Raw genomic sequence first — 18,401 nt, forward strand, 5'->3', positions numbered from 1 at the left:
TTGTTCTAGGTAAGCACCATCATTGTATCAATCCTTGTATCATTATCCCCAAGTTCCTCTCACTCACAATGGACAACGAAGCCTGGCTCCCTCTCAAGCAATCCCACTACCCACCACCATCCATTCCATCCATGAAAACAGGCCATCCAACCGGTCCCATCTCCCCAGGCCACATCATCCCCGATCTCCGACATCTCGACAACGTCATCAACTGCAATGGCTTCGAACCATTCCCCCAGGGCATGGACATCATGACCGCCACCCTCGAACAAAGCACCTTCAAGAACGGCATCAATACCGAGATAATCCTCCAAGCTAAAGCCGAGGCACCAATAGCGGGTATGATTCCCGGTGTGGACGCTAGTGCTGGCGCTGGGACGAATTACACCAACATAGTGAGTGACAGTTGGGAGTATGGGCGTTTGGAAGAGTACGTGGTGCAGCCTACAAGACAGTATATCCAGCGGTGTCTAGAGTCAAAGGAAGTGGCGGGTTATATACAGAGGAGTAAGAAGCTGGGTGGTTGGAGCGTGTATATGATCACGGGGATCATGGTGGCGAGGGGAGGGGGGAAGAATGTGTTGAGTGAGGAGAAGGGGGTGGGGTTGTTTGGGAATGTTAACTTGTGAGTTCTTGTGCCCCTTTTTATGGGATTTGTTTCGTGGTAATGGGCGGTACTAATGTGGGATAAAACGAGCAGTGACGTTCCGGGCATCGGGCAGTTCGCGCCAGAAGTCGGATGGGATAAGAAGACCAAGTCGACGGTGAATGGTCACCATACGGCGGACTTTGTGTGCGCTATTCGGTTGGTGAAGATCACGAAGAGTGGGTTGAGGTCAAGTTGGACGATGAAGACGGTGACCAGGAAGTAGTGTTTCCTTGCACTGGAAGGTCGAGCTATGGGAGTAACCAGAGGAGGAAAGGGCGGATGTACCTATGCGTCTCTGTGGAAGTGGGAGTTTTCGGTTTCGTGTGGATGATTCTAATGAGCAAAAAAGCCAACGCAGAACTTTACAACGCTTTGTAAATGACGGGAAAATGCCGAACTCGTCACAGCTCACTGGCACCCTTCTCTTCACGCTTATCGTTTGCTGTTACTCTTGGTTATTTTGTTATTCTTGTTTTATCTGAATCGATGCATTGATTCCTTCGGGTTGCTCCTTCCTGGCTGTCTTTGGCCTCGGCAAAGCCTGTAGGCAAGCTGAAGGAGGTTTTTGCGGAGGTTACTGTGTAAGTCAAATCCGAAAGTCCGAGAGTCCGAGTCCTGCAGAGTGCTTTTCTGGGAAGCACACATGCAATGCACTGGAGGCGATGCGCTAACGCGGATGCTTTTTGACTACAGGGAAGTTCCGCTTATCGTTGAGGGTGGACCGGAGGTTAAGCGGGAAAGAACGAGGCAGATGACTTTTGGTGGGAGTCAGAAGGATGACTTTGTTTGGGCTGTGAGGCTGGCTAAGATCACCAAGAACGCGTTGCAGTCGGATTGGAAGATGGAGACGGTGTTTAAGAAGGCTTCGTTTCGCGGGCAAAAGGCAATATTTTGAGAAGGGAGAGGGGACGGCATCTTCACTTGTACTTTGGTGGTGTGGATACCTGGGTTTACTGAACGAATAAACGTGAAAAGAACTTGCTCATCGTACCTTACTTACCTACTACCTCTACCTTCTGTCTTCAGGTGGACTGGAGATGGCTGTTGATGGCAGTCACGACCAAGGTCGAGATATCCTGCTCCATGCATAGGGAGGATTGTCGCCAGGCACTCGTCAATGTGCCAACTTCTCGGCCAAACCTCTTCCCCGACTCCCGTCCATTCCCATCACCAATGCAATTGGTTGGCCACGACTGCTGGTAATGCATCGGCTTCTCCGCGCCTGTCCTCTCCAGGTTCGTTGTTCAAAGATGATAGTCGCGGCGGCGTCACAATTCTAGCACGAATGCTCACTTGCTCCAAACGTTGGCCAAAAGTCGTACACTTCCTCATGTCCCCCCCTGGACCGTCGCCAGGATTTCCTGCAGTGGTCTGCATTTTGGTGACTTCTTGGATACTGCAGAGTGCGTCAAGCAGGGCAGCCTAGGACACCAAAAAAAGTATTTATTGCCGTTCAAAGTTCCAGTCTTTCAGTCATTCCTTCTTGTCTTTCTCACCAATAAACATTGTGATATTGGCATCCTCAAAGAAACATTCAACATGGTCCAACCTCCAGGTCTACGGTGTTACGCAACCCTCAATGTCAGTCCGTACGCAGACTCAAAAGCCCTCGTATCGGCGTATCGGCGTCTCGCTCTCCAGACACATCCCGACAAGAACAACAACACGGTGGAAGCAAATGAGAAGTTCAAGGAGGTAAGTTCCTCCCCAGATTATCTTCGTTTGGATTCCGTTCCTGAAGCCAGATTGCATAGCAGCTCAGCCACACTTTCGAATATCTGAATGATGACACCCGTCGAAAAGAATATGACCGAATAGTCGCAACCGCTTACGCTCAGCTCAATCGAGAACTGGCGGAATACTACAAGGAACTGCACGATGTAAGGCAGAAAATCCGCCAGTCAGAGACACTCCACATGAATTCGGGGACAAACGCTGGCTGGCACAACGGAATGCCAACATCTGACATGGACAAAGAGTCGCAACTTTTGAAGCGGATCGACCTAAAATACCAAGAACTGGTCCCTTTGAATGGCGAAATCAGACAAATCCCAGCCAATCCCGGGAAGACGCTGCCTACCGATCACCTTGGATCCGGCCTCGACTTTTGGCGCGCTTCTTCCCAATGCCAGGAGAAGCGGGCTGAACGTTTGCAGCAACAGGTCACCAATCAACAAAAGGCTCTTGGCATCAAAGAGACAGAAATTATGGGACTCAAGACACAGAACGAAAGGCTAAGGGAAAAGGTTTATAAACTTAGCCGAGAAAATGATTGTCAGAAGAAGCTTGTACGGGAAAAGACCGCTGTAGTGGACGCACTCAAGGAGCGCTCGAAAAATGTTCGGGAAGAGAAAGATCAGCTGTTGGAGTTGAACAGAAGGTTTAAGGAGGATATCGATGCGCTGAAAGAGGAGCGGGACCGACAACAGGCGGAATTCAAGAAATTGAAAGAAAAGGTGACAAGACTGGAAGTGGAGAGAGACACCGCGAGGAACATCCAGAAGGTCCGTGAAGAGCAGCAACAGTCCCAGGGAAAAATGGATGGTGCCGTCGGGCACAAGGATCACAGGCTTCAAGACGAAAACCACAGGCTGGGGCTTGGGAACCGGGAGCTGAAGAAAGACATTAGGGAATGGGAGAAAGTGGAGCGGGAGGAAGTAGAGCGGGAGGAAGTGAAGCGGGAATTGGAACGGGAAACTGACAAGAAAGCGACAGCCACCAGCAACACGAGATATGGGACCCTCCCAAGCAGAAGCAATACAAAGAGATCAAAATCTGGGAAAAGATACAGGTCGTCGGAGGAACCAGAGGACAGCACTACATTGGAAGGAGGCGACATCAGCAGTACGACTAAGCGCCCCCGAGCTGGTAAATGGTCGGACCCGGACGACTTGTTTACACCGTCGTTGAACATCCCCAGTAGTGAAGTACCCAGTGGGGGTCTGGTTTCGGTGAATAATGGCAGTGTCGCTGCCGGGTCCGTTGCAATCGTCCGGAAGGAAACAAGCCCAGAACCCAGATAGAATCGGTGGTGGGAGAGATGCGAAGAGCGGCGGATAGAGATGTTGAGGAGATCGATGGTGAACGTCAGGCGAGACAGTAGATACCATAGATGGGACGGAGTGTGATTCTGAACAGGAGCTTGTAGTCAGACAGTAGATATGCTTCGATAACATCATGACAAGAAGTCGCTATATCAGATCTTCACTCTCTGTCTTTCTTCTTGTTTCTCTCCCATTGAAGATACTTTGATCCATCTGCAAAACTGCTGTGGATTGGCGCCCTGCATTGTCGGTCGTCACTCTGCTTCTCAAATCCAATGAATAGAATGCAAGTGCGGCTTGAGTCGCGGCAGACGATGGGATCGACTCGCTTTGTTCCCGACAGGGTGAGCGCGGCAATGAGGGAGAGTTTTCCAGGGACGAGTTTTTGAGCCCGGATGAACTCACGAATTGCTCCTGCATATCGTAGATGATCGCCTGCACGATCTACCTTCTCCCATCGCGGCTGACCTAGCTGTTGCCTTCAAAATTCCCTCTTTCCTTATCTCGACTGGAAATGATGACAGAACCTTCATCATCATATATGGAAGGCACGACGCGAGAAGGTTATTCGTTAAAAGGGAATCAGCGGGACCGTTCCCCGAGGTTTTCGTTTTCTCCCCTCTTCAACAACTTTTATCATCCTCTCAGTCCTCAGACTCAGCCCAGCCCCAAACCTCCTTCGGGCGCTCGAAGCGACATTCACATTATCCGTCCACTGACGGTTTGTCAGTGTTCTTTGGATATCCCAGCATTTTCTTATACCGTTGGTCGGCGAGCGACACCAGCAAATTCTGCCAAACGACGTTTCGTCCCTCGGTGGAAAGCGTTTGATCACCCAAGTGCGGGCTCGAGATAACCGTCGACAATCCGCACGATACCGTGGCATCCAAGTCCCACGAACAGATCTTGCCTGATCACCGTCCTCACCACTGACAGCCAACAAGCTACACGGCAGTCTTCCTTCTACAAGTGAGTCGCTTTCCTGGAACAACCTGTGCTTGGTTAGCTGACACTTGAGCACGATGTAGGTCTCTGCCCCAGCTGTTCCAGCATACTTCAGTCCGTAGCCAACATGGAATCACCCAAGACCAAAGTATTCGACTGTTACGCAACGCTGGAGGTCAGCCCGTATGCGGACACGAAGACCATCCAGAAAGCCTACCATCGACTCGCTCTCGAGAGGCACCCTGACAAGAATGGCAACAGCGCAGAAGCAACCGCAATGTTCCAGAAGGTTTGACACGGTAGCTTTGTCAATTGCAGCACGAAACCATTGCTAAGAGATGATATCTGACAGCTTGGGAACGCATACGAACTCTTGATCGACTCGTCCCGTCGCAAGGAGTACGATTTCAGCACCGAGCAGGAGTACCTCCGGACGCAGGAAAAAATGATTGAGGTACAAAAGGCGTTGAGAAACAAGCCTCATGGTGTGGCAGCGGCAGACCCAAAGTTTTTGGCCAACCACGAAACCTGGACTCGACTCGCTCAAACCATGGCTGGTTTAGTGCGGGAGCTCAAAACCATTCCGGATGGGCGTGGTCTGAACATCGACTGGGAAAAGCGTGAGCAACAACACCAGAGAGAATTTTATGAACTGCGCCAAAGTTATCAAACCCTCCAGAGTCTTCTCGAGTTCAGGTTCAATCAAATTCAGGATCTGAAGAGTGAGCTTGTGCAGGAGAGAAAGAAGAACCTTCACAACAAGCTCACGGCCTACATTCATGTTGATCGGTTACGAAGGGCTCTCGGCACTCTGGACGACGAACTCAAGTCTTTCCGCGATTTCGCCTCTCTGAGTCTGAGCGCTACCGATGAATCTATCAAGGTAAAGCATGCCTACGCCAAGTGCAGGAAAGTGATTTAGGACGATCAATGCGGCTATTGTCGCGACTGTTAAGCTAACATTTGTGAACCCTTTAGAAGGAACCAAGCCAGTAGAAGGAAGCAAAACCGGGCCGACCATTTCTGATGGTCATGGTGGTGAATCAACAGAGGGAAAGGACGAGGAAATGCCCTTGATCTGAGCAGCTTGACAAGGCGGTGCCCTCTCTTCTTGGGTTGTGCAGTTTGAGCATGAGGAAACCATGGCTGATTTTTGTTGGGCCATGATCTCAGAGGTACCAGGCGGAAGACGAATCTCGTTCAGGGGCAAAGTAAACAAAGTTGGGTGAGACATGGCGTGTGTTAGCAGGGGAGAAACAATCTTTTGTTCGTATGTTTGAGTTTATCTGTTTTCGGTACCTTTTAGGTTCATAGCGAAACAACCGACCAGCGGTTCACCAAGCAGTCTTTCGTCGAACCGGAAATGTGAAGACCGCTATGCATGATCCAAGAACGCAAAACGTTGCTTTTTGAACCCGGATCGATTCGGTTTTGTCGAGGCGTACCAAGCAGATCGATCACTGCCTTTGTGATATGAGACCTATCGCCGCCTGTCGTCGAAGAAGCATCGGAAGACGGCGACGGGGCCTAAGACCGGGAGCGGATGCCGGGATGCCCGCCGCCATTGCGTCGGAGAGATTCTTCCCAGCCTGCGAGCAAGGGAGAGCACAGGATCTTCAACTGCGAGAGGGGGAAAGAGTCCGAGTCATGTAGTAGTTTTTCGCGCGTAAGAAGGAAGCTTGAGGAAGGAGCAAAAGAGAAAAGAGAAACGACAATTGGTGCTAGGAAGGTTGGAAAACGCCCGGTGCGTGAAACTTGGCCAATGAATTTGTTGTGTTGAAGGTGTTGAGGCAAGAGATGATGAGCGAGCGATGAGGCCCTGTAGCGGCGGTGTCGTGGTGCGGATGCGGTACGACGCTGGAGCACTGGGGAACAGTGGTCGGGTATTTGGATGGTAAAGCTCCACTCCAATGTCTGTGCGCTTTCGATAGCTGCTGAGACGAGCGCCAAAAGGCGCCAAGCTTTGCGTCTCAGATACCCGATGTGGCCCAAGCGGTCACAGCGGTCGCAGAACCACGGGCACCACCACTCCGGCTGCAGACGTCGAAGGGAACCAGCAGGTGTTCACGCGCGTCACGAAAACCGATCAAGCCACCATCTCAGAATCTCAGCATCTCAGTCTTCTTTTCTTTTCTGCTGTGCGCCGGCTGGATGGAAGATGTCGACATCACAAGGCGGCGTTTCTGGAGGTCTGTTGGTGACCCAGTTTTCGCCGCCGACCAATCGAAATAGAATCGGGTACGTTATTTCTATCACCAACGACTAAGACTGATGGGGGCTCAGATGGAGTGCTGCTGATGGATTCCTAATCGAGTGCTGAACCGCTGGATGATACCTCTTGAAGCTCTAGCGGTTTCCGCTGAACTCTGGTGGTCTCTAGTGACCCGGGCCCTAGTGAAGCCGGAGTGCGACGGTGATTCCGCAACCAAGGTATTGATGGATCCTATCACCTGGAACAGTTGGTCAAAACACTTGACCAACACTTCTTTCTAGACCTCGAAACAGTCGAACTAAACGAAAGATAGAGGGAGGCTCGAGACCCCCAATTGTGCGGCTCAGCGGCTCAGACCCTAGAGGGCGGCCAGTAGGAGCATGGGGGCCAAGACTATCGCTAACTGAAAGCCTTTCAAAGCCTCAAAAAAGATGTGGAGTTTTGCGGTGAGAGCGATGTTACCTGTACCGCCTATGTGATCAGCGATATCACTGGCTAGCGGCCTTCTTTCCCTACTCAAACTGGCTGATAGTGGCTTCAGTATCCCTCTGATTGCAACATACTGTGCAAGTGTGCATTTGGGACTGTTTAAACAGAGATATCTGACCAACAACTTTCCACTGTGCTTTTGGTGGTCAAAGAGATTGTCGCTGACCAGAATCACCAGATAACTCCTCTGGGCGGCCGCTCCATTCAGTAATATTGGGAATGGCCAGGAAAGTGAGGATGCGCACCGGGCCACACACCGGGGCCACCTGATACCGGACTAAATCGCGGTGAGTAAGTGATTGACTGGGAAATTCAGGATTCAGCATCAGGATGTTCAACCGATACCACAGTCAAGTCAGATAAGTCAGTCATCCGATGAGTGGTGGGATGAACAACGCCGCAGACGCCTTACGCTGCTGACCTGAATCCCAGATCCAAATCCCAGTCCTAGTTCCCAATACCCAAAACTGTCCAAAAGCCGAAAGCAAGAACCGAAGCGAACCAGAAGCAAGATGCGATTTTTCGATTTTTCGATTTTCCATGCTGTGCAATCCAATACGATGCGTCTGTCCGTCCACGGAACCTGGATGGACATGGGCAGTGCGAGATCGGGGTTATGTTGTGAACATCTGACAGGACCGGGGCAGTGGGGGACTGGACCCAACGAACGATCATAGATCATGCCTCTTCCCGTCATGTTCGTTCCAGTTGCCTTTCGCCTCGCTGCAGAGATTGTGATCATGAGATCCAGTCCAGCTACGACCCAGGATTAGCTTCCGAGTAGGTAGGCAGGATCTCGCAGAGTCGTACTCAGCGACTGGGGAACGGGGGATGCTGATAGTAGACCACTCGATACTCCCTTCTTCGAGAATGGAAAAAGGTAGTAACAAAAAACATTTTCAGCCGCACCGTCATTTACATTTCTTTTCCCCTGAACTGAATGGACCCCTGTTTCTCCCCCAAGGGACCCAATGGGTCCAATGGCTACGAATGGCAAAGGGGGAGGCGCTTACCACTGCAACCACTGCACCATCTCTGCACAGCATCACTTGCACTTGCCTGCGTCTAGCTTGCGTCCGGCTTGCAGTCTTGCAGCCTTCACGGTGTGAAGAGTGGCTTGACTACACACCGTGATATCGGCAAGCTACAGGTCAGATCATGAGAAGGAAGAGATGGATCGCCGTTCACAGCTGTATCGAAGATACCTAGGGGCTTCCGTGTTCCATCCTTCATAGACAGGGCCTCCTATCACCCGCTCATCCGCGCTCGGGGGTCTCGGACTCAGGGTGCCAGGAGTGTCTATCCCCACGGGGCAGATGCAGGCACGGATAATGGCACCATGTCAACCCAAGTCAACAATAGATGTACTTCGAAACTCGAGATGTAGGTTACGGTAGGTGGCGCAACGAGGCATTGGATGTGCGTGCCTTTGTTGGGAGCTAAGTCGCCAATTCTGAGTAGATCCAGACGGTCGGGACCAACACGAGAGCGGATAGGATAGTGGTAGGATGTGGAAGCTTTCGTATTAGGGGTCTGACCGTCTGATGTCTGATCAGGTCGGTTGGTTTTAGAGACAAGAGGGTAATGTTGATAGGGGATTGGATTAGAATAGATCTTGGCCGTCAAGGTTCTAGGCTGTGGAGAGAGACACGATATGGCACAGTTGCCAGGAGGGTTCTCATCAAAGGATTGAGTGAGTGGGGACTTCATCCCAAGGCAGAAGTGGCTATTTTGTCGAGAAAGGACGATGGAGATAGAGATATTGGCTGGGATATAAAGAGACATGGCTCCGCACCTCGAGGATTGTCTTCCCCAGATTCTTCAAGACAAACAATATCTCGCCACAGAGCACAACATCCTACCCTGCTCTTTCCTACAGACATCCTGGTTGATACCTGCACCTCTTTCCGAGTTTCAAGCCGGCAACTATCCTCGACGTCATCATGAGAGTTGCTGTCATCGGAGGCGGTCCTTCCGGGCTCGTCACTCTCAAGTACCTCCTCACTGCACATCAGTTTCTCGGAGTTGAACCCATCGAGGCTCATCTCTTTGAAGGGGACGATGCCGTGGGAGGAACGTTTTACGCCAGGACCTATGAAGATGCTGAGGTATTCCCATTCCTTCCGCCTCAAGATGTTGCCTCCAGACACTGACCGTTCTTTCCTCAGCTGGTCTCATCAACTCAACTCACAACCTTTTCTGACTTCCGCGCCTCAAAGAACGATGGAGACTTCATGTCGGCCAAGCGATATGTCCAATATCTCAACGAGTATTGCACGCACTTTAACCTTTGGCCGAACATCCACCTGAACACCCGAGTCGATTCAGTGACAAGGACACTCAAAGGGAACAAACATGTCGTCACTTATACTTCCAAAACAACAGGAGAGACGACGTCTGAGTGGGAGTGCGATGCCATCGCCGTCTGCTCCGGCCTCCACGTCACCCCTCATATCCCCGACATCCCGGGTATCGAACATGTCCCGGTCAAGATGCACTCCTCCCAGTTCAAAGAAAAGAAACAGTTCGGTGTCGACAAGACGGTCATGATTCTCGGCAGTGGTGAGACCGGTTCGGACCTCTCCTGGATGGCAGTGACTTCACAGACCAAGCGAGTCGTCATGTGTCACCGAAGTGGCTTTCACTTCGCGCCCAAGGTTAGTTAGTAATGCCCCTGAACAATGGCTATTCAGCGCCACTTGCATACCAAAGAAACAAAGAAGCCCTGGAGCTGACAATGGAACAAACAAAACAAACAGAGAAACCTCAGCCCTGTTCTTTTCCGCATTCTGGGCCGCAAGTCCAGTGGTGAACTGACCGTCCCCTTAGACAACGCGCGTGCAAGCCTATTCGACACGGCCTACGTCCATCCCTTGCTTCGGAACCACACGGCGCTCTGGACGTTTTACAACGTTTACGTACGGACGTTCCTGTGGCTTAACACGGGTACCCCTGAGGGCTTGGATCAAGTTGTTGGAGAACCTGATCCGCACAAGAACCATGTTAGCCGAAGTATGTTGTTCCCCTATCAAACAAACAAACCCCCTCGCTGACCACCGTATACTAACTCACCGATAGTCTTCTTCAACAAATCCTCCAACGCCGCTCCCTACATCTCCTACCCCTACAAACACCTCCAACCCTCCCCCACCCCTCCCACCTTTCTTTCGAGGATCCGCTCCGCCCTCATCGGCTCCACCCTCAAAGACACGGGCGGCCGCTACATCGACCTGGCCCCCTGGCCCCAATCCATTTCTTCCCAGGGAATCGTCACCTTCCAAAATAACCACCGGCCCGAATGGGAGCGCATGCGTCAGCAGACCATCAAACCCGACATTGTCATTTTCTGCACGGGGTATAACCAGGAGTATCCCTTTTTCTCGGCCCATAACTCTTCCCTCGGTCGCAAGCACGGTAGTAAAGCAGCGAAGCGGCGGTACGCGGTCTCACACACAGAGCGAGATGTCCGCGGTATCTGGAACCGCAACGACCCTTCCGTGGGCTTCATCGGCTTCCTGCGCCCCAGTCTAGGCGCCATCCCGCCTCTGGCAGAAATGCAGGCCCAGCTGTGGATTCTGCAACTTCTCGCGCCGCATCGGATCCCGCGGCAACTAGACCCGAAAGATGAAGAGCATTACCGCTTGCATAACCCTGCTGATAGTCGAGTAAAATACGGTATTGATCACGAGAGTTATGTCTACCAGTTGGGACTGGATATGGATTCTGCTATGGGATTTTCGGAAATACTGAAGAGAGGACTTTGGGAGAGGGCATTATGGAAAAGGGGGGGAGATGCGTGGAAGAACGGCACAGGGTGGAAGTTACCGCTTGTTTGGGGGCTGGGAGCGAATTATAATGTCAAGTTTAGGATGAAGGGGCCGTGGAGGTGGGAGGGGGCGGAGGAGGTGATGGAGACGGAGTTGTGGATGATGATTAAGCGGAGGAGATGGTTTTGGGAGCACTTTTGTTTGAGTTTGTTGCCCATGATGATCTTTGGGCCGGTGAGTTTGGTGGTGTGGGGGTATGCTAGTGTGGTTGGGTTGTTGTTGGGGGTGGATTTCACGAGGCAGGAGAAGCAGGAAGGAATGAAGGGGGAGATGCCGGGGATGGGATCGAAGAAGGCGTTGGGAGGGGGGGTGGAGGGGAAGTGGATGAGGGAGAAGTTGCCGTTGGCGGAGCTGTAAGAGAGGAAAACCTGGAAGGATGTTGGTTGGGTTAGATGTCAAGGATGGAGTTACGGGATAGGAGTTGGGAGAATTGGCTTGGTTTGTGGATGAAGAACTTGCACATATCAAGTTGGGTATTTCTAGACGTCCAGAATATGCTTAAAGACTGCCGTTAGAGGTCTCAAGACGGTCAAGAGGAATGTTTTGCAGAGCTTTCGGATGGTGACTCCGTTCACTCGTCCAATATATGCTCGGTAACAGTAACATATCTGTGAAGACACACGTTGAGACTGTGGTGTGGTGATTTGACTTATAGGCTGAAACATGACATTATTCCCAGCTACCTGTTCGTCGGGAACTATACTGACGCCTTGGGAAGCCGAATTGCAGGTCGATGTTCGATAATCAGTGTCTGCTGACATTGTATCTTGATAAGGCCGATTACAGGCGGTTCAGCAGTCTGTGAAGCGTTCATCTGTTTTTTCACAGTCGGGATAAAATCCACGGGATAGTGGGGCCCGAAGTATAACATGCTATTCGTCCTTGACGACTTGGAGTCATGACGGTTGGACGAACACCTTGGCGTCAGGTTGACATCATAGAGGTGATTCTCCAACAGAGAAATGGGGAAAGCAACGAAGACATAGGAAGGTCACGATACTTTACCTGTCAATGTTAGGAAGATTCCTTACCAGAGCATCAACCCAACACCACGACAAGACCTACCGATCTTCTTGAGAAAATGCTTTCCCAAGGCCTTCGTCTTTCAGCCAACATCTTCAGACGAATCGTATCCGACATGGCGCACACAACACCCGGCATCTCCCTCTCGGCGACTTCCCAAATGCCCCAGGGCAAGCCACACTCAATCAACGAGTACACCTCGGTTAAGAAGCCACCCCATCTCGACCGTCTCACCTCCGCCACCCACCAAGAATCCGCCGTCGAGTCCGTAACCATCGACGTAGATGACGGCCCCGACGGTTTCGTCCCCGGCTTCCTGCACATGCCACCCAACTTCACCGCCCCCGACCCATTCCAAGAGCACCACCGCACCGCCGCCATCTTGCTTTCAGGAGCCGGCGGCGGCGTCACCGGCCCGTCGTCCATCTACCTCTCCCTCGCGTGCAAGCTCGCCACTCTCTCCTCGGGTATCCCGACTCTCAGACTCGACTACCGCTACCCCGCCCGCAACAAGCACTGCGTCGCCGACGTATACGCCGGCATGAAGTACCTGCAGGATTTATACGGTCTCGACCGGTTCGTGCTGGTGGGGTGGTCCTTCGGCGGCGCGCCGGTCTTTGCGGTGGCAGGGGCTGATCAGCGGGTGATCGGGTGCGCGACGGTCGCCAGTCAGACGGTGGAGGCGGATGGGATTCGCAAGTTGGCGCCGAGGCCGGTGTTGCTGCTTCATGGCACGGGAGACAGGACGTTAAGCCATGCGTGCTCGGAACGGTTGTATGCCATGTATGGCGATAAGGGAGAGAGGCAGCTGGAGCTGTTTGATGGGGATAATCATGCGTTGATGGGGAACGCGGGGACGGCGGAGGGGATGCTTTGTGAGTTCATTGCGAGGTGCGCGGGTGTTGAGGTGGATGAGGGGTTGAGGAGGGAAGTGGTCGAGACGGAGCTGATGAACGATGGAGAGAGGGAGGAGTTGATGCAGAGAGGAGGGGATCTTCGCGGGGCGGAGAGGAGTCAGTAGGTTGGTTGGTTGGTATGTTAGTGTTGTTATAGCTGTCGAGATCGTCGTACGCATAGAATTCAACCCAGGTTCCTATGTTGAAGGCATCGTGAATGTCGTCTTGCAGTCAGTGTTGATGTTTGGTTTTCAGAACCGGGAATATGTCCCGAGGATTGACCCGCCAAGATGCTGACATGGAAGCCGCTGACGATGCGGGGAAGAGGAGCCTGTGACCCGCCTGTGAGGGTCCTGAGAGGAGCCCGAAGAAGCGTAGCCGCGGGTGCAGGTCCGTCCCCACCCTTAACCGCCAACTACGCCGTGTGTGGAATAGTTCCCACGACAAGCCTTCCGAGACCACTACGGCAACGCCATCATCACACCCGGGACGCTCCCGAACCCCTCGCGGCACATGGATCGCCGGCGCCGCCATCACGCCGTCTGCTACCGACCACCACCGACCACCACCGGATCACCGGGCACTCTGGGAACGGGGAGAATCACGATAAAGAGTCCGCTATGGACGCCCACCATTTGCAACCATGAATTATACCCTTAATAAATTATACCATGTCATCGGAACAAGAAAACGTCGACGTCCTCATCTGCGGCTCCGGCTCAGCCGGTCTCTGCGCCGCCGTCTGGCTCGCCCGCTTCGGCATCAACTACAAGATCCTCGAACGCCGTGATGGTCCCCTCAAGATCGGCCAGGCCGATGGTGTCCAGACTCGTACCGTCGAGATCTTCGACAGCTTCGGCATGGGCGAGGATATGCTAAGGGAAGCCTATCATGTTCTCGAACTTGCTTTCTGGGCGCAAAATATCGAGGGCGGAAACAAGGACAACATCAAGAGGACACGCTATGCTCCCGACAAGGAGACCGAAATCAGCCACCAGCCACACGTCATCCTCAACCAAGCTCGTCTCAACGAGTTGATGATCGGCCAGCTCGGTTCCCAACCGCCCATCCAGTACAGCACCGAAGTCAAGGGCGTCCAAGTCGATGAGTCCGCCGACATCACCGACCTTTCCTCCTACCCTGTCCGCATCGACGCCGTCACAGCCGACGGCGTCCCCAAGACCTACCGCGCCAAGTACGTCCTCGGCTGCGACGGCGCCCACTCCGTCATCCGCAAGTCGCTCGGGTTCAAGATGGTCGGCGACAGCACCGACGCCGTCTGGGGCGTCATGGACATCTACCCGCGGACCAACTTCCCCGACATCCGCAAGAAGGCCGCCATCAACTCGTCCGTGGGTAACCTGCTCATCATCCCGCGTGAGGGCGACGCCATGGTGCGGTTCTACATTGAGCTGCCGGCGGGAACGAAGGCGAGTAGCGTCACGCTTGAAGACCTCCAGAATCACGCGAGATTGATCTTCCGTCCGTATGACATGGACTTCGCCGATACATTCTGGTGGTCCGCCTACGCAATCGGTCAGCGAAGAGCAGATTACTTCCACAAGAACCACCGCGTCTTCCTAACAGGCGACGCATGCCATACGCACTCGCCCAAGGCCGGGCAGGGCATGAACGTTAGTTTACAGGACGGCCACAACATTGGCTGGAAGCTGGGCATGATTCTTAAGGGACTGGGCAAGCCGAAGCCGCTGTTGGAGTCGTATGTGATTGAGCGCGAAAAAACGGCGACGGAGCTGATTGAGTTTGATAGAGGGTTCACGAAGCTGTTCAATTCCAAGTATAGGGAGGAGCATGGGATCAGCCAGGAGCAGTTTGCGGAGAAGTTTGTTCAGGCGGGGAGGTACACGGCTGGCCAGGCGATTCAGTACGATGCTTCGGGAGTGGTGGAGGTGGGGGAGAGGGATAAGAAGGTTGTGGGGAATGTGACGGTGGGAATGAGGTTTCCTAGTGCGCAGGTGGTGAGGTTTTGTGATGCCAAGGCTATGCAGTTGGTTAAGGGGCTGCCGGCGGATGGGCAGTGGTATTTGGTGGTGTTTGCGGGGGATATTTCGCAGGAGGAGAGTAAGGCGCGGGTTGAGAAGGTAGGTCATCTGCTGTCCTAACTTGGCTATGTTCATGACTAACACCATTCCAGGTCTCCAAAGCCCTCGACAACGTTGTCAAGCGTTTCACCCCCGCCGGCGCCTACCCAGACAGCGTCATTGACCGCGTGCTCGTCATCTCCGGTGACAGGAAGAAGGTCGAGCAGGATCAGATCCCAGAGTTATTCACTCCCGTAACAGGGAAGTGGCATCAGAAGTGTCTGTTCAAGGTGTATGCGGATGACGAGAGCTACAACTCTGGACATGGCCATGCCTATGAAGCCTATGGCATTGATCCAGCAAAGGGAGCGTTGGTCATTGTCAGGCCGGATCACTGTGAGTTTCGCCCCTTGATGGACTCTGGGGATGTCATACTGACGGTTGCAAACAGACGTAGCAAAGGTCTCCGCACTGGATGACAATCTTGAGCAGTCGACACAGAAGTTCTTTGAGGGCTTCTTGTCGCCAACGGCTTGAGTATGGGTGTCAACTTTTAAGCAAGTGGATGTAGGATACGGACGGAGCACGGAGTTGAGGTTCAACACTTGGGGTTATAAAGGTTTTCATCAAGCTAATCCAAAAGAGCATATTCATACAGATATCCGAATTGAAATACAAACAATAAGTACAAAGAACGAGTGTGTAAAAAGGAGACGTGAAGCAGAGAGAGCGCTGCAGGCTCAAACCATCCTCAGTCCCAGCCGGTTAACCAGCGTGAACGTGTGTGTGCGTGTGTGTGTGTGTGTGTGAAAGGAAAAACAGATTGGAAACCAAAGAAACAGCAGTCCAAGGCTTCCTTCTGATGGAACCATCTTCCTCCGACGAAGCAGGCCTAACATTTCTGCACCGTAATAAACACAGTCCACCTCTCGGAAAAGTAGACTTGTCCAGCAATGCGCGTCTGCCCACCAAAGTACTTGAAGCAAGCGCCCGTGAGGAAGTAAGCGGCTTCGGCGACGTTGCCCCAGGAATGGAGGCTGATGTCGTGGTTGTTCTGTTCTTCGTTAGCCACCTCCCATGTACATGAAGTCCGAATAGGGGAAAGATAGGTATTCACATCATTACAAACAAAAATCGCCGAATTCCAACTACAGCTAACCCGACTGCACTTATTCGCCCCCAGCCTCGGCGTCCCGCCCAATCCGTAAAGGTAACCCTCTCCATCATGGATGGCGCTCACGCTGGCCCACGTCCGAGGCGCCCCGCAGTAGTGCGAATGGTAGGTGTAGGGCCCGTTGTACTTGGCTTGGCCCCGGTCGGGCGTGGCGCCGTTGTAGTCCGAGGGGGAGGGGTTGCGGCTGTTTAGGACGGCGGGGAGGGTGGTGTTGTAGGGGTCGAAGTCCGGGGGGAAGGAGGAAGGGATGGAGGTGAGGTCATCAGAGGAGGAGGAGGAGGAGGAGTCGGCGAGGGCGTTGGCTTCTTCGAGACGCGCGAGGATAAGCTCTTCGTCGTCGGAGAAGTTGCTGGGGGCCTGCATGAGGGTGGGTTAGTGGGTTGGGTTGTTTGGTGGTTGAGGTAAGGGAAGGGGAGAGGGAGGAGGGGAGTGGAGGGAGGAGGAGAAAGGGAAGGGGAGAGGGAGGGAGGCAGGGTGATGGTGGGAGAGTGATGGTGGGAGAGTGAAGAGATGGCTGGGATGGTGATCATGGTGACGGATAAGAGGAGAATAGGTACTTACAGCTGTGGCGGTCGCCAGCAGGACCGTGAGAGGCAGGAGGAACTTGGTGAGAAGCATCGTGTTTGGTCTTGTCTTGTTGGGATTGATTGACTGAGGTTGACTGTAAAAGAGAGTGAGTGGTTGATATCTGTCGACAGAAGTTGCGAGGACTTGATTCGAAGAAAAGGAGAGAAAAATATCGGCGTCGTCAGACCGGGGGTAACCAGACAAGCGTCGCTCTTTTATATCTCCTTCAGTCTCCTTGAGTCCATTGTCCAGTTCTACTCTCTCCTTCAAGATCACCGGACAGCGACGCCTTTAAAGCCCACGACCACTTATGCTTCAATCACCTCACCACAACGCCGAGAGATATTCCCCTTTGCAAAACAGGAATGTCCAACATACCCCTGACCAATTTTAGCCTCCGAGATGGTTGAGCATCGAGGTCAAAGACAAAGAAACATCCACCTCGTGGTTCCCGGTGGCTCACCACCGAGGGAACGTAAACAAAGCGCCACAGGGGGTTCAACGGTTGTGAATAGGGCTGAATAGGCTCTTTAATGCGTATTGTTCTCTTGTGGGGGAGTGATGCGTGGATCTTGCCTCCGTGGGCCTCCGTGGGCCTCCGTGGGTGGGTAATTCATCTGGGCCACATTTCTTCGAGTTCCTGCTATCCTTGTGAGAGGTGAGACTCGTGAACAATGTTCGATTGAATGGTATTCAGGCCTCGGGAGCATTGATTGAGAGGGACTTGGCGAAAGGATCATAGAGGTAATGACGGATTCGTGGGAAACCTGCGGCAGTTCGGCACTCGAGGCCTCATTGTGGCCTCCGGGAGGAATGAGAGATGTAGTATCAGGACCATCACGGTAGTCTCCGGGTTCCGTGGGATACGGCTCGGGGCTTGGCTCCGGTGTTTGGCCGGGGAGAAGAAAGAGAGGACCGAAGATCCGGGGATATCGGATACGGTCGAGTCTAGTGATGCTGGTTTCTCGGGTAGTGACCGCCGGGTAGCTTCTATATAAACTCCGAGCAGCTGATAATTCTGTAGATCTACCCGGAGAATGACCAGCATAAATATCTACTCGAAACCATGAATAGGATATTGAATAGCCGGTAACTTCCGAGGCTTGCTGGCATCTGTAGCTTGCTCAACTGCATGGACCCTGAATTGCTGGTCAAGCGACATCATAGGCAGTGTTTACTGATCCGGTGGTGTTTGATAGCATTTTGACTGCTGGCTCCTATCTGCTCAACAGCCTTTTGCCTTTTTTTCTTTTTTTCTTTTCCATTTCATATTCCTCCTCTCTGACTTCAACATTTCATCCATTTCCCACTCGCTTTCCTTCCCATCAAATATTGCAAAGTCAAATTCTTTTGTTTCCTCGACCGCAAACATGTATCGAGTGCGACGGGTCAAACATTGACCAGTTTCGAGCCAGTGTCCCTTCGCTTGACAACCCATCCATCACGATGCTTCGTAAAGGCCAGAAACCGCCAACGGACAAGCTGCCGGTTTCCCCGGATTCGCAGCGACATGTGCATCTCAGTCTCATCAAC

At 52.7% G+C, this 18,401-nt stretch overlaps 7 protein-coding genes across 7 annotated transcripts; 6 read left to right on the forward strand and 1 right to left on the reverse strand.

Moving 5' to 3' along the window:
- Positions 1-68: 68 nt before the first annotated feature.
- On the forward strand, positions 69-1,544 carry B0H65DRAFT_512864 (uncharacterized protein; the record flags this gene model as incomplete). Its single annotated transcript, XM_062828613.1, has 3 exons — positions 69-599; positions 1,190-1,230; positions 1,343-1,544. 3 exons carry the CDS (start codon positions 69-71, stop codon positions 1,542-1,544), a joined length of 774 nt encoding a protein of 257 aa, XP_062676473.1.
- Positions 1,545-2,188: 644 nt separating this feature from the next.
- On the forward strand, positions 2,189-3,097 carry B0H65DRAFT_566249 (DnaJ-domain-containing protein; the record flags this gene model as incomplete). The annotated part of the gene is made up of 3 exons (XM_062830317.1): positions 2,189-2,344; positions 2,404-3,029; positions 3,079-3,097. The coding sequence occupies 3 exons, from the start codon at positions 2,189-2,191 to the stop codon at positions 3,095-3,097; spliced, it is 801 nt and encodes a 266-aa protein (XP_062676474.1).
- Positions 3,098-4,765: 1,668 nt separating this feature from the next.
- On the forward strand, positions 4,766-5,560 carry B0H65DRAFT_437436 (uncharacterized protein; the record flags this gene model as incomplete). The annotated part of the gene is made up of 2 exons (XM_062825310.1): positions 4,766-4,927; positions 4,991-5,560. The coding sequence occupies 2 exons, from the start codon at positions 4,766-4,768 to the stop codon at positions 5,558-5,560; spliced, it is 732 nt and encodes a 243-aa protein (XP_062676475.1).
- A 3,722-nt stretch (positions 5,561-9,282) lies between these two features.
- On the forward strand, positions 9,283-11,523 carry B0H65DRAFT_553658 (uncharacterized protein; the record flags this gene model as incomplete). Its single annotated transcript, XM_062829983.1, has 4 exons — positions 9,283-9,447; positions 9,508-9,996; positions 10,099-10,351; positions 10,418-11,523. 4 exons carry the CDS (start codon positions 9,283-9,285, stop codon positions 11,521-11,523), a joined length of 2,013 nt encoding a protein of 670 aa, XP_062676476.1.
- A 781-nt stretch (positions 11,524-12,304) lies between these two features.
- Positions 12,305-13,695, forward strand: B0H65DRAFT_553659 (Alpha/Beta hydrolase protein; the record flags this gene model as incomplete). Its single annotated transcript, XM_062829984.1, has 2 exons — positions 12,305-13,206; positions 13,521-13,695. The coding sequence occupies 2 exons, from the start codon at positions 12,305-12,307 to the stop codon at positions 13,693-13,695; spliced, it is 1,077 nt and encodes a 358-aa protein (XP_062676477.1).
- Positions 13,475-15,820, forward strand: B0H65DRAFT_503952 (FAD binding domain-containing protein). Its single transcript, XM_062827883.1, has 3 exons — positions 13,475-15,187; positions 15,241-15,523; positions 15,579-15,820. Exons 1-3 carry the CDS (start codon positions 13,757-13,759, stop codon positions 15,662-15,664), a joined length of 1,800 nt encoding a protein of 599 aa, XP_062676478.1. The 5' UTR covers positions 13,475-13,756; the 3' UTR covers positions 15,665-15,820.
- Positions 15,821-15,822: 2 nt separating this feature from the next.
- B0H65DRAFT_481493 (uncharacterized protein) lies at positions 15,823-16,814 on the reverse strand. Its single transcript, XM_062827630.1, has 2 exons — positions 16,245-16,814; positions 15,823-16,181 (listed from the first exon to the last, which is right to left on the reverse strand). Exons 1-2 carry the CDS (start codon positions 16,662-16,664, stop codon positions 16,020-16,022), a joined length of 582 nt encoding a protein of 193 aa, XP_062676479.1. The 5' UTR covers positions 16,665-16,814; the 3' UTR covers positions 15,823-16,019.
- Between the last annotated feature and the right edge of the window lie 1,587 nt (positions 16,815-18,401).

Source organism: Neurospora tetraspora (assembly GCF_033439725.1).
Source record: "Neurospora tetraspora strain CBS 560.94 chromosome Unknown B0H65scaffold_11, whole genome shotgun sequence".
Taxonomy (NCBI): Eukaryota; Fungi; Ascomycota; class Sordariomycetes; order Sordariales; family Sordariaceae; genus Neurospora; species Neurospora tetraspora.